Raw genomic sequence first — 12,926 nt, 5'->3', positions numbered from 1 at the left:
TCTAGTGTCTCTAATACAGTAACCTCTAGTATCTCTAATACAGTAACCTCTAGTATCTTTAATACAGTAACCTCTAGTGTCTCTAATACAGTAACCTCTAGTATCTCTAATACAGTAACCTCTAGTATCTTTAATACAGTAACCTCTAGTGTCTCTAATACAGTAACCTCTAGTATCTCTAATACAGTAACCTCTAGTGTGATCTCTAATACAGTAACCTCTATTATCTCTAATACAGTAACCTCTAGTATCTCTAATACAGTAACCTCTCATATCTCTAATACAGTAACCTCTAGTATCTCTAATACAGTAACCTCTAGTGTCTCTAATACAGTAACCTCTAGTATCTCTAATACAGTAACCTCTAGTATGTGTAATACAGTAACCTCTAGTATGTGTAATACAGTAACCTCGAGTGTGTCTAATACAGTAACCTCTAGTATCTCTAATACAGTAACCTCTAGTGTCTCTAATACAGTAACCTCTAGTATCTCTAATACAGTAACCTCTAGTGTCTCTAATACAGTAACCTCTATTATCTATAATACAGTAACCTCTAGTATCTCTAATACAGTAACCTCTAGTATCTCTAATACAGTAACCTCTGGTATCTCTAATACAGTAACCTCTAGTATCTCTAATACAGTAACCTCTAGTTTATCTAATACAGTAACCTCTAGTTTATCTAATACAGTAACCTCTAGTATCTCTAATACAGTAACCTCTAGTTTATCTAATACAGTAACCTCTAGTTTATCTAATACAGTAACCTCTATTATCTATAATACAGTAACCTCTAGTATCTCTAATACAGTAACCTCTAGTATCTCTAATACAGTAACCTCTGGTATCTCTAATACAGTAACCTCTAGTATCTCTAATACAGTAACCTCTAGTTTATCTAATACAGTAACCTCTAGTTTATCTAATACAGTAACCTCTAGTATCTCTAATACAGTAACCTCTAGTTTATCTAATACAGTAACCTCTAGTATCTCTAATACAGTAACCTCTAGTTTATCTAATACAGTAACCTCTAGTTTATCTAATACAGTAACCTCTAGTATCTCTAATACAGTAACCTCTAGTTTATCTAATACAGTAACCTCTAGTATCTCTAATACAGTAACCTCTAGTTTATCTAATACAGTAACCTCTAGTATCTCTAATACAGTAACCTCTAGTTTATCTAATACAGTAACCTCTAGTATCTCTAATACAGTAACCTCTAGTTTATCTAATACAGTAACCTCTAGTATCTCTAATACAGTAACCTCTAGTTTATCTAATACAGTAACCTCTAGTATCTCTAATACAGTAACCTCTAGTTTATCTAATACAGTAACCTCTAGTTTATCTAATACAGTAACCTCTAGTATCTCTAATACAGTAACCTCTAGTTTATCTAATACAGTAACCTCTAGTATCTCTAATACAGTAACCTCTAGTATCTCTAATACAGTAACCTCTAGTTTATCTAATACAGTAACCTCTAGTATCTCTAATACAGTAACCTCTAGTATCTCTAATACAGTAACCTCTAGTATCTCTAATACAGTAACCTCTAGTATCTCTAATACAGTAACCTCTAGTATCTCTAATACAGTAACCTCTAGTTTATCTAATACAGTAACCTCTAGTTTATCTAATACAGTAACCTCTAGTATCTCTAATACAGTAACCTCTAGTTTATCTAATACAGTAACCTCTAGTATCTCTAATACAGTAACCTCTAGTATCTCTAATACAGTAACCTCTAGTTTATCTAATACAGTAACCTCTAGTTTATCTAATACAGTAACCTCTAGTATCTCTAATACAGTAACCTCTAGTATCTCTAATACAGTAACCTCTAGTTTATCTAATACAGTAACCTCTAGTATCTCTAATACAGTAACCTCTAGTATCTCTAATACAGTAACCTCTAGTTTATCTAATACAGTAACCTCTAGTATCTCTAATACAGTAACCTCTAGTATCTCTAATACAGTAACCTCTAGTTTATCTAATACAGTAACCTCTAGTATCTCTAATACAGTAACCTCTAGTATCTCTAATACAGTAACCTCTAGTATCTCTAATACAGTAACCTCTAGTATCTCTAATACAGTAACCTCTAGTATCTCTAATACAGTAACCTCTAGTTTATCTAATACAGTAACCTCTAGTTTATCTAATACAGTAACCTCTAGTATCTCTAATACAGTAACCTCTAGTTTATCTAATACAGTAACCTCTAGTATCTCTAATACAGTAACCTCTAGTATCTCTAATACAGTAACCTCTAGTTTATCTAATACAGTAACCTCTAGTTTATCTAATACAGTAACCTCTAGTATCTCTAATACAGTAACCTCTAGTATCTCTAATACAGTAACCTCTAGTTTATCTAATACAGTAACCTCTAGTATCTCTAATACAGTAACCTCTAGTATCTCTAATACAGTAACCTCTAGTTTATCTAATACAGTAACCTCTAGTTTATCTAATACAGTAACCTCTAGTATCTCTAATACAGTAACCTCTAGTATCTCTAATACAGTAACCTCTAGTATCTCTAATACAGTAACCTCTAGTATCTCTAATACAGTAACCTCTGTCTTCCTGTATTTGATTGGGATGTTTCTGTGTGTCTGCAGGTGGTTTCTCAGCGTTTTCCCAGCTGTTTCCAGGTCTGTGTGAAGGTAAGGCTCTTTTGGCCACGTCCTGCCTGGTCCCCACCTGCTTCTCTCAGCCCTGCCTGCCCCTCAACACCTCTGGGCCAACACGTATCCTGCCTCACCTTTACCTGGGCTGTCAGAGAGACGTACTCAACATGGTATGAGATATATTATAGGATATCTAGTTTATATATTACTATATAGTATAGGATATCTAGTTTATATATTACTATATAGTATAGGATATCTAGTTTATATATTACTATATATTATAGGATATCTAGTTTATATATTACTATATATTATAGGATATCTAGTTTATATATTACTATATATTATAGGATATCTAGTTTATATATTACTATATATTATAGGATATCTAGTTTATATATTACTATATATTATAGGATATCTAGTTTATATATTACTATATATTATAGGATATCTAGTTTATATATTACTATATATTATAGGATATCTAGTTTATATATTACTATATATTATAGGATATCTAGTTTATATATTACTATATATTATAGGATATCTAGTTTATATATTACTATATATTATAGGATATCTAGTTTATATATTACTATATATTATAGGATATCTAGTTTATATATTACTATATATTATAGGATATCTAGTTTATATATTACTATATATTATAGGATATCTAGTTTATATATTACTATATATTATAGGATATCTAGTTTATATATTACTATATATTATAGGATATCTAGTTTATATATTACTATATATTATAGGATATCTAGTTTATATATTACTATATATTATAGGATATCTAGTTTATATATTACTATATATTATAGGATATCTAGTTTATATATTACTATATATTATAGGATATCTAGTTTATATATTACTATATATTATAGGATATCTAGTTTATATATTACTATATATTATAGGATATCTAGTTTATATATTACTATATATTATAGGATATCTAGTTTATATATTACTATATATTATAGGATATCTAGTTTATATATTACTATATATTATAGGATATCTAGTTTATATATTACTATATATTATAGGATATCTAGTTTATATATTACTATATATTATAGGATATCTAGTTTATATATTACTATATATTATAGGATATCTAGTTTATATATTACTATATATTATAGGATATCTAGTTTATATATTACTATATAGCATTCTAACCAGCTGTATTCCTCCCTCCTCTACAGGAAGTGATGTGTGTAAAGCATTCTAACCAGCTGTATTCCTCCCTCCTCTGCAGGAAGTGATGTGTGTAAAGCATTCTAACCAGCTGTATTCCTCCCTCCTCTGCAGGAAGTGATGTGTGTAAAGCCTTCTAACCAGCTGTATTCCTCCCTCCTCTGCAGGAAGTGATGTGTGTAAAGCCTTCTAACCAGCTGTATTCCTCCCTCCTCTACAGGAAGTGATGTATGTAAAGCATTCTAACCAGCTGTATTCCTCCCTCCTCTACAGGAAGTGATGTATGTAAAGCATTCTAACCAGCTGTATTCCTCCCTCCTCTACAGGAAGTGATGTGTGTAAAGCATTCTAACCAGCTGTATTCCTCCCTCCTCTACAGGAAGTGATGTGTGTAAAGCATTCTAACCAGCTGTATTCCTCCCTCCTCTGCAGGAAGTGATGTGTGTAAAGCATTCTAACCAGCTGTATTCCTCCCTCCTCTACAGGAAGTGATGTGTGTAAAGCATTCTAACCAGCTGTATTCCTCCCTCCTCTGCAGGAAGTGATGTGTGTAAAGCATTCTAACCAGCTGTATTCCTCCCTCCTCTGCAGGAAGTGATGTGTGTAAAGCATTCTAACCAGCTGTATTCCTCCCTCCTCTACAGGAAGTGATGTGTGTAAAGCATTCTAACCAGCTGTATTCCTCCCTCCTCTACAGGAAGTGATGTGTGTAAAGCATTCTAACCAGCTGTATTCCTCCCTCCTCTGCAGGAAGTGATGTGTGTAAAGCATTCTAACCAGCTGTATTCCTCCCTCCTCTGCAGGAAGTGATGTGTGTAAAGCATTCTAACCAGCTGTATTCCTCCCTCCTCTACAGGAAGTGATGTGTGTAAAGCATTCTAACCAGCTGTATTCCTCCCTCCTCTACAGGAAGTGATGTGTGTAAAGCATTCTAACCAGCTGTATTCCTCCCTCCTCTGCAGGAAGTGATGTGTGTAAAGCCTTCTAACCAGCTGTATTCCTCCCTCCTCTACAGGAAGTGATGTGTGTAAAGCATTCTAACCAGCTGTATTCCTCCCTCCTCTACAGGAAGTGATGTGTGTAAAGCATTCTAACCAGCTGTATTCCTCCCTCCTCTACAGGAAGTGATGTGTGTAAAGCATTCTAACCAGCTGTATTCCTCCCTCCTCTGCAGGAAGTGATGTGTGTAAAGCATTCTAACCAGCTGTATTCCTCCCTCCTCTGCAGGAAGTGATGTGTGTAAAGCCTTCTAACCAGCTGTATTCCTCCCTCCTCTGCAGGAAGTGATGTGTGTAAAGCCTTCTAACCAGCTGTATTCCTCCCTCCTCTGCAGGAAGTGATGTGTGTAAAGCCTTCTAACCAGCTGTATTCCTCCCTCCTCTGCAGGAAGTGATGTGTGTAAAGCATTCTAACCAGCTGTATTCCTCCCTCCTCTACAGGAAGTGATGTGTGTAAAGCATTCTAACCAGCTGTATTCCTCCCTCCTCTACAGGAAGTGATGTGTGTAAAGCCTTCTAACCAGCTGTATTCCTCCCTCCTCTGCAGGAAGTGATGTGTGTAAAGCATTCTAACCAGCTGTATTCCTCCCTCCTCTACAGGAAGTGATGTGTGTAAAGCATTCTAACCAGCTGTATTCCTCCCTCCTCTGCAGGAAGTGATGTGTGTAAAGCATTCTAACCAGCTGTATTCCTCCCTCCTCTGCAGGAAGTGATGTGTGTAAAGCATTCTAACCAGCTGTATTCCTCCCTCCTCTACAGGAAGTGATGTGTGTAAAGCATTCTAACCAGCTGTATTCCTCCCTCCTCTACAGGAAGTGATGTGTGTAAAGCATTCTAACCAGCTGTATTCCTCCCTCCTCTACAGGAAGTGATGTGTGTAAAGCATTCTAACCAGCTGTATTCCTCCCTCCTCTACAGGAAGTGATGTGTGTAAAGCATTCTAACCAGCTGTATTCCTCCCTCCTCTACAGGAAGTGATGTATGTAAAGCATTCTAACCAGCTGTATTCCTCCCTCCTCTACAGGAAGTGATGTGTGTAAAGCATTCTAACCAGCTGTATTCCTCCCTCCTCTGCAGGAAGTGATGTGTGTAAAGCATTCTAACCAGCTGTATTCCTCCCTCCTCTGCAGGAAGTGATGTGTGTAAAGCATTCTAACCAGCTGTATTCCTCCCTCCTCTACAGGAAGTGATGTGTGTAAAGCATTCTAACCAGCTGTATTCCTCCCTCCTCTACAGGAAGTGATGTGTGTAAAGCATTCTAACCAGCTGTATTCCTCCCTCCTCTGCAGGAAGTGATGTGTGTAAAGCATTCTAACCAGCTGTATTCCTCCCTCCTCTACAGGAAGTGATGTGTGTAAAGCATTCTAACCAGCTGTATTCCTCCCTCCTCTGCAGGAAGTGATGTGTGTAAAGCATTCTAACCAGCTGTATTCCTCCCTCCTCTACAGGAAGTGATGTGTGTAAAGCATTCTAACCAGCTGTATTCCTCCCTCCTCTACAGGAAGTGATGTGTGTAAAGCATTCTAACCAGCTGTATTCCTCCCTCCTCTACAGGAAGTGATGTGTGTAAAGCATTCTAACCAGCTGTATTCCTCCCTCCTCTACAGGAAGTGATGTGTGTAAAGCATTCTAACCAGCTGTATTCCTCCCTCCTCTGCAGGAAGTGATGTGTGTAAAGCATTCTAACCAGCTGTATTCCTCCCTCCTCTACAGGAAGTGATGTGTGTAAAGCATTCTAACCAGCTGTATTCCTCCCTCCTCTGCAGGAAGTGATGTGTGTAAAGCCTTCTAACCAGCTGTATTCCTCCCTCCTCTACAGGAAGTGATGTGTGTAAAGCATTCTAACCAGCTGTATTCCTCCCTCCTCTACAGGAAGTGATGTATGTAAAGCATTCTAACCAGCTGTATTCCTCCCTCCTCTACAGGAAGTGATGTGTGTAAAGCCTTCTAACCAGCTGTATTCCTCCCCCCTCTGCAGGAAGTGATGTGTGTAAAGCCTTCTAACCAGCTGTATTCCTCCCCCCTCTGCAGGAAGTGATGTGTGTAAAGCCTTCTAACCAGCTGTATTCCTCCCTCCTCTGCAGGAAGTAATGCAGCAGAATGAGATAGCGTACGTCCTGAATGCCAGTAACACATGTCCCAAACCAGACTACATCGCTGAGTCTCACTTCCTGCGAGTTCCTGTCAACGACAGCTTCTGTGAGAAGATCCTCCCCTGGTTGGACAGATCTGTAGAGTTCATAGAGAAGGCCAAAGCCTCCGACGCCTGTGTGCTGGTCCACTGTCTGGCTGGCATCTCCCGCTCGGCAACCATCGCTATCGCTTACATCATGACGAGGATGGACATGTCACTAGACGAAGCTTACAGGTGAGATGAATGAACCCTGTAGGACCATAATAAAGATTTACAGGTGAGATGAATGAACCTGTAGGAACATAATAAAGATTTACAGGTGAGATGAATGAACCTCGTAGGACCATAATAAAGATGTACAGGTGAGATGAATGAAACTCGTAGGACCACAATAAGGAAAACCTTCCGTTATGCACCAGGCCTCATGTACAAGTCATCTTCCTGCTTATGGACTTGACCACTAATCAACCACCTCCTCCAAGTTCTCCGTAACTAACAGGGAACCCCCTCTTCCTGTCTGTCTTAATGAACCCATCCTCTCACATGACCCCTGATTAAACAACGCTGTGTGTCACATGACCCCATGAAAGGCCCAGCTTGTCATCCTGAGTGAACACAGTGCACTGTGATGGTAGCCCTGTGAGGGGCTCTAGTGATGGTAGCCTCAGCAACGTCTCTACTGATGTCCTGTGTTACACCGTTAGAAATGACTCCTGTCTTGACCCTTGACCCTCTAGGTTTTCCCAACTCTGGAACAACCCGGTGTGTTACAGCATCACTACCGATGTCCTGTGTGTTTCTGTCTTTCCTCTCAAAGGTTTGTGAAGGAGAAGAGGCCCACCATCTCTCCTAACTTCAACTTCCTGGGTCAGCTGCTGGACTTTGAGAAGAAGATCAAGACTCCTGGAAGGTCGGAGATCAGAGAGACCATCGGGGTCAAACCCTGTCCCCTCCTCCACCCCCCACTAGAGCAGGACCCCCCTAACCCTACCCCCAGCCTCCCAGACCCTGCCCTGGCCATGCTGGAGCCCCTGACCCTGCCGTGTGTCCTGGCCCCCTGGCCTCCAGAGGAGAGGCTCCTGGCCCAGGCTCTCCAGGGCCTCCAGCTGGACCAGGGGACGGAGGACAGCGCTGCCCGGCTGAAACGGTCCTTCTCTCTGGACATCAAGTCGTACAGGGAGCCAGGAGGCGGCAGCAGCGCCCCCGTGAGGCCGTACCCCCACCCTACATCCCACCCCGGAGCCCAGGAGTATTATAATCCATCCGGGAGCTTCAAGGAGCCTGCTGGGAAACCGTGTCAGTTCTCTCCCGTGAAGGAGATGTCAGAGCAGTCGACACCGGAGCCGAGCCCTGACAAGGAGCAGGAAGACGGCGCCGCAGACCCTGCTGCTCCTGTAGTCTCCACCAGAACCAGCACCACTACCAGTACCACTACCAGTACCACCACCTCCAACCAGCCCAGCATGAAGCAGCCCAGCCAGGCTACGCCTCCTCCGCCGCCCCTCTCCTGTTCCCAGCCGCTCCACCGAAGCGGCAGTATGGAGGAGAGCTCTAACCCCACGCCTAACCACACTCCTCACACCACCGGCTTCCTGTTCGGCCTATCACGTTCCCAGCAGCACCTGTCCAAGCCCGCCCCTAACCTAGGCTCCGCCCTGAAGGGCTGGCACTCCGACATCCTATTGGGTCCCGTCACCGTGTCGTCGGGGGGATGGTACCTCTCCGAGTCGCACCGCTTCTACTCCACCTCCGCCATCTTAGGAGGCGGGGCCAACATTCTTGGGGGTGGCAGCGTGGCGGCGTACAGCGTGAGTCAGGGGTTGGAGGAGGTGCGGCGGCGCGGGCGGCAGAGGAACGGCGACCGCGGGGACTCGCGGAGGAGCTGGCACGAGGAGAGCACCTTGGAGAAGCAGCTGAAGAGATGGAGCTGTCAGATGGAACTGGGAGACAGGATGAGAGGAGGAAGGGAGACGAGATCCAGGGAAGAGATGGGGAGTCACAGCAGCTTCTCAGGAAGCATGGAGCTCATAGAGGTGTCCTGAGAGGGACAATATGGCCTCCAGTCCGCCACCATTACGGAATCGTTGATTTGAATGGAGACGTCCGTTCTAGGGAGTATAACATCCCCAGATCAGACCCGTGTTGAGGGACTTGTTCTGCACGCGTCTTATTATCCCACTAGGGACTTGAACCTTGAACTGATCTAAGCGGCTCTATGTGTACTTGTGTCGCGACAGTTGGCATTAATGTAGTTTGAACTTTGACCTGGAAGCAGAAAGCAGCTGTGTGATGATGATGAATGTAATGAAGAGGTGAACTCTGAGAGGACTGAGACAAACTGAGTCTTTTGTTTCATTTATTTCTGATTGTTGATGATCGTCGTCAACAGCAGTAGATGTCTGCCTGGCGTTGGATACATGGAGCTTTTATGAAGCATTATGAAGTCTTTATGAAGCCTTAAGAAGTCTTTATGAAGCGTTATGAAGTCTTTATGAAGCCTTATGAAGTCTTTATGAAGCCTTAAGAAGTCTTTATGAAGCCTTATGAAGTCTTTATGAAGCGTTATAAAGTCTTTATGAAGCCTTAAGAAGTCTTTATGAAGCCTTAAGAAGTCATTATGAAGCGTTATGAAGCCTTATGAAGTCTTTATGAAGCCTTAAGAAGTCTTTATGAAGCCTTAAGAAGTCTTTATGAAGCCTTAAGAAGTCTTTATGAAGCCTTTATGAAGCCTTAAGAAGTCTTTATGAAGCCTTAAGAAGTCTTTATGAAGCCTTAAGAAGTCTTTATGAAGCGTTATGAAGAACGAGACCAGAGATCCTTGATATCCCTGTGTCAAATCATCCAATACCTCACACATCCAAATTAGAGGCTTCTCCTGTTCCTCTGTCTTCTTCTGATTGACATTTCAAATCTCAGGTCTTATTTGAGCAGCAAGAAAAGATGCTTGAACAACCGAACAGTTCCCGAACAGCTCCCGAACAGCTCCCGAACAGTTCCCGAACAGTTCCCGAACAGCTCCCGAACAGCTCCCGAACAGTTCCCGAACAGCTCCCGAACAGTTCCCGAACAGCTCCCGAATAGTTCCCGAACAGCTCCCGAACAGTTCCCGAACAGTTCCCGAACAGCTCCCGAACAGTTCCCGAACAGCTCCCGAATAGTTCCCGAACAGCTCCCGAACAGCTCAGTTGGTAGAGCATGGCGCTTGTACCCAAGGGTTGTAGGTTCGATTCCCAGGGCCACCTAGACGTAAAATGTATGCACGCATGACTGTAAATCACTTTGGATTAAAGCGCTAAACATTATATATTATTAACGAACGGTGTGGTTGTGGGTTTTGTCTGATATGGTTTGGTAAAGGAATGATGTAATGATTGATACCTGTGGTAAAGGAATGATGTAATGACTGATACCTGTGGTAAAGGAATGATGTAATGATTGATACCTGTGGTAAAGGAATGATGTAATGGCTAGATACCTGTGGTAAAGGAATGATGTAATGACTGATACCTGTGGTAAAGGAATGATGTAATGATTGATACCTGTGGTAAAGGAATGATGTAATGACTGATACCTGTGGTAAAGGAATGATGTAATGACTGATACCTGTGGTAAAGGAATGATGTAATGACTGATACCTGTGGTAAAGGAATGATGTAATGACTGATACCTGTGGTAAAGGAATGATGTAATGACTGATACCTGTGGTAAAGGAATGATGTAATGACTGATACCTGTGGTAAAGGAATGATGTAATGATTGATACCTGTGGTAAAGGAATGATGTAATGATTGATACCTGTGGTAAAGGAATGATGTAATGATTGATACCTGTGGTAAAGGAATGATGTAATGACTGATACCTGTGGTAAAGGAATGATGTAATGACTGATACCTGTGGTAAAGGAATGATGTAATGATTGATACCTGTGGTAAAGGAATGATGTAATGATTGATACCTGTGGTAAAGGAATGATGTAATGATTGACACCTGTGGTAAAGGAATGATGTAATGACTGATACCTGTGGTAAAGGAATGATGTAATGACTGATACCTGTGGTAAAGGAATGATGTAATGATTGATACCTGTGGTAAAGGAATGATGTAATGACTGATACCTGTGGTAAAGGAATGATGTAATGATTGATACCTGTGGTAAAGGAATGATGTAATGATTGATACCTGTGGTAAAGGAATGATGTAATGATTGATACCTGTGGTAAAGGAATGATGTAATGACTGAAACCTGTGGTAAAGGAATGATGTAATGACTGATACCTGTGGTAAAGGAATGATGTAATGACTGATACCTGTGGTAAAGGCTTTGAATAAGTTCTACCACTTCAGCTGACCTGAGACCAGTGGTCCCATCACAGACCTGAACCCTGACCTGAGACCAGTGGTCCTGACCCAGACCTGAGACCAGTGGTCCCATCCCTGACCTGAACCCTGACCTGAGACCAGTGGTCCTGAACCCTGACCTGAGACCAGTGGTCCTGAACCCTGACCTGAGATCAGTGGTCCTGACCCAGACCTGAACCCTGACCTGAAACCAGTGGTCCCATCCCAGACCTGAACCCTGACCTGAGACCAGTGGTCCTGACCCAGACCTGAACCCTGACCTGAGACCAGTGGTCCCATCCCAGACCTGAACCCTGACCTGAGACCAGTGGTCCTGAACCCTGACCTGAGACCAGTGGTCCTGACCCAGACCTGAACCCTGACCTGAGACCAGTGGTCCCATCCCAGACCTGAACCCTGACCTGAGACCAGTGGTCCCATCCAGACCTGAACCCTGACCTGAGACCAGTGGTCCTGACCCGAACCCTGACCTGAGACCAGTGGTCCTGACCCAGACCTGAGACCAGTGGTCCCATCCCAGACCTGAACCCTGACCTGAGACCAGTGGTCCTGAACCCAGACCTGAGATCAGTGGTCCTGACCCAGACCTGAGACCAGTAGTCCTGACCCAGACCTGAACCCTGACCTGAGACGTCTGTTCAGCTCCCTAAGTATATGGACGTGTGAGATGGTGAGTCTATTATGGGGTTGTGTTGCTGTGTCAGAATATAGCTAGTTTTACAACAGACAATGTTGACTAAAGTCAGGGATGGGACCACTGGTCTCAGGACAGGGGTCAGGTCTGGGTCAGGACCACTGGTCTCAGGTCAGGGTTCAGGTCTGGGCCAGGACCACTGGTTTCTAGGGACCAGGGTCAGGTCTGGGTCAGGACCACTGGTCTCAGGTCAGGGGTCAGGTCTGGGTCAGGACCACTGGTCTCAGGACAGGGGTCAGGTCTGGGTCAGGACCACTGGTCTCAGGTCAGGGGTCAGGTCTGGGATGGGTGTGTGGACGTGTGAGAGATAGTAGGTCTGTTATGGGTTTGTTGTTGCTGTGCCAGAATATAGCTAGTTTTACAACAGACAATGTGGACATTTGGATGAAGCTGATGGCAGTATATGTAGCTGTTGAAATAAAATCTGAAACGGTACACAACATGTGGTTTATTTTCTAACATTGACATGCTGTACTTTAACCGCTGTAATACAATCCTTTACATGATCAATATCCACTGTAATACAATCCTTTACATGATCAATATCCACTGTAATACAATCCTTTACATGATCAATATCCTAACCGCTGTAAAACAATCCTTTACATGATCAATATCCTAACCTCTGTAATACAATCCTTTACATGATCAATATCCACTGTAATACAATCCTTTACATGATCAATATCCTCTGTAATACAATCCTTTACATGATCAATATCCACTGTAATACAATCCTTTACATGATCAATATCCACTGTAATACAATCCTTTACATGATCAATATCCGCTGTAATACAATCCTTTACATGATCAATATCCTAACCTGCTGTAATACAATCCTTTACATGATCAATATC

General features: G+C 42.2%; 3 protein-coding genes and 1 long non-coding RNA gene across 8 annotated transcripts in view; 2 read left to right on the top strand and 2 right to left on the bottom strand.

Moving 5' to 3' along the window:
* dusp16 (dual specificity phosphatase 16) overlaps positions 1-10,571 on the top strand; it is a 118,857-nt gene extending 108,286 nt beyond the window's left edge. For both annotated transcript variants that reach the window (XM_071331547.1, XM_071331548.1), the window contains exons 4-6: positions 2,640-2,818; positions 6,964-7,247; positions 7,831-10,571. In XM_071331547.1, coding sequence (XP_071187648.1) covers positions 2,640-2,818; positions 6,964-7,247; positions 7,831-9,055 — 1,688 coding nt within the window. In that variant the 3' untranslated portion in view covers positions 9,056-10,571. The remainder of the gene's footprint in view (positions 1-2,639; positions 2,819-6,963; positions 7,248-7,830) is intronic.
* Positions 1-11,962, bottom strand: part of LOC139533493 (uncharacterized) — a 254,354-nt gene extending 242,392 nt beyond the window's left edge. Inside the window, exons 1-3 of the long non-coding RNA XR_011666773.1 lie at positions 11,831-11,962; positions 11,595-11,712; positions 11,453-11,544 (exon numbers count right to left, since the gene is read on the bottom strand). This is a non-coding gene — a long non-coding RNA (uncharacterized lncRNA). The remainder of the gene's footprint in view (positions 1-11,452; positions 11,545-11,594; positions 11,713-11,830) is intronic.
* The window catches only part of LOC139533491 (uncharacterized), a 254,324-nt gene extending 241,823 nt beyond the window's left edge, over positions 1-12,501 (top strand). For 2 of the 4 annotated variants that reach the window (XR_011666772.1, XR_011666769.1), the window contains one exon: positions 12,317-12,501. The gene's annotated coding sequence lies outside the window, so the exon portion shown is untranslated. Of the gene's footprint in view, positions 1-12,305 lie in introns of all 4 variants that reach the window. The other 2 variants (XR_011666771.1, XR_011666770.1) reach the window with 2 other exon arrangements.
* LOC139534810 (uncharacterized) lies at positions 9,933-11,470 on the bottom strand. Its single transcript, XM_071334269.1, has 6 exons — positions 11,001-11,470; positions 10,905-10,968; positions 10,745-10,872; positions 10,489-10,648; positions 10,332-10,455; positions 9,933-10,253 (listed from the first exon to the last, which is right to left on the bottom strand). Exons 1-6 carry the CDS (start codon positions 11,443-11,445, stop codon positions 9,933-9,935), a joined length of 1,242 nt encoding a protein of 413 aa, XP_071190370.1. The 5' UTR covers positions 11,446-11,470.
* Positions 12,502-12,926: the final 425 nt, after the last annotated feature.

The sequence above is a fragment of the Salvelinus alpinus genome, chromosome 11 (genome assembly GCF_045679555.1).
Source record: "Salvelinus alpinus chromosome 11, SLU_Salpinus.1, whole genome shotgun sequence".
NCBI lineage: Eukaryota > Metazoa > Chordata > Actinopteri > Salmoniformes > Salmonidae > Salvelinus > Salvelinus alpinus.
The sequence above is the reverse complement of the archived record's forward strand: the minus strand, read 5'-3'. Positions and strand labels throughout refer to the sequence as shown.

Excerpts from the sequence above, each read along its gene's own strand:
- LOC139534810 (XM_071334269.1), bottom strand. The coding sequence starts at position 11,445 with ATGGGACCACTGGTCTCAGGTCTGGGTCAGGACCACTGGTCTCAGGTC. Across the intron at positions 10,456-10,488 it reads ACATCATTCCTTTACCACAG|GTATCAATCATTACATCATT; the intron begins GTATCTAGCCAT and ends CCTTTACCACAG. Across the intron at positions 10,254-10,331 it reads ACAAAACCCACAACCACACC|GTGGCCCTGGGAATCGAACC; the intron begins GTTCGTTAATAA and ends TTTTACGTCTAG.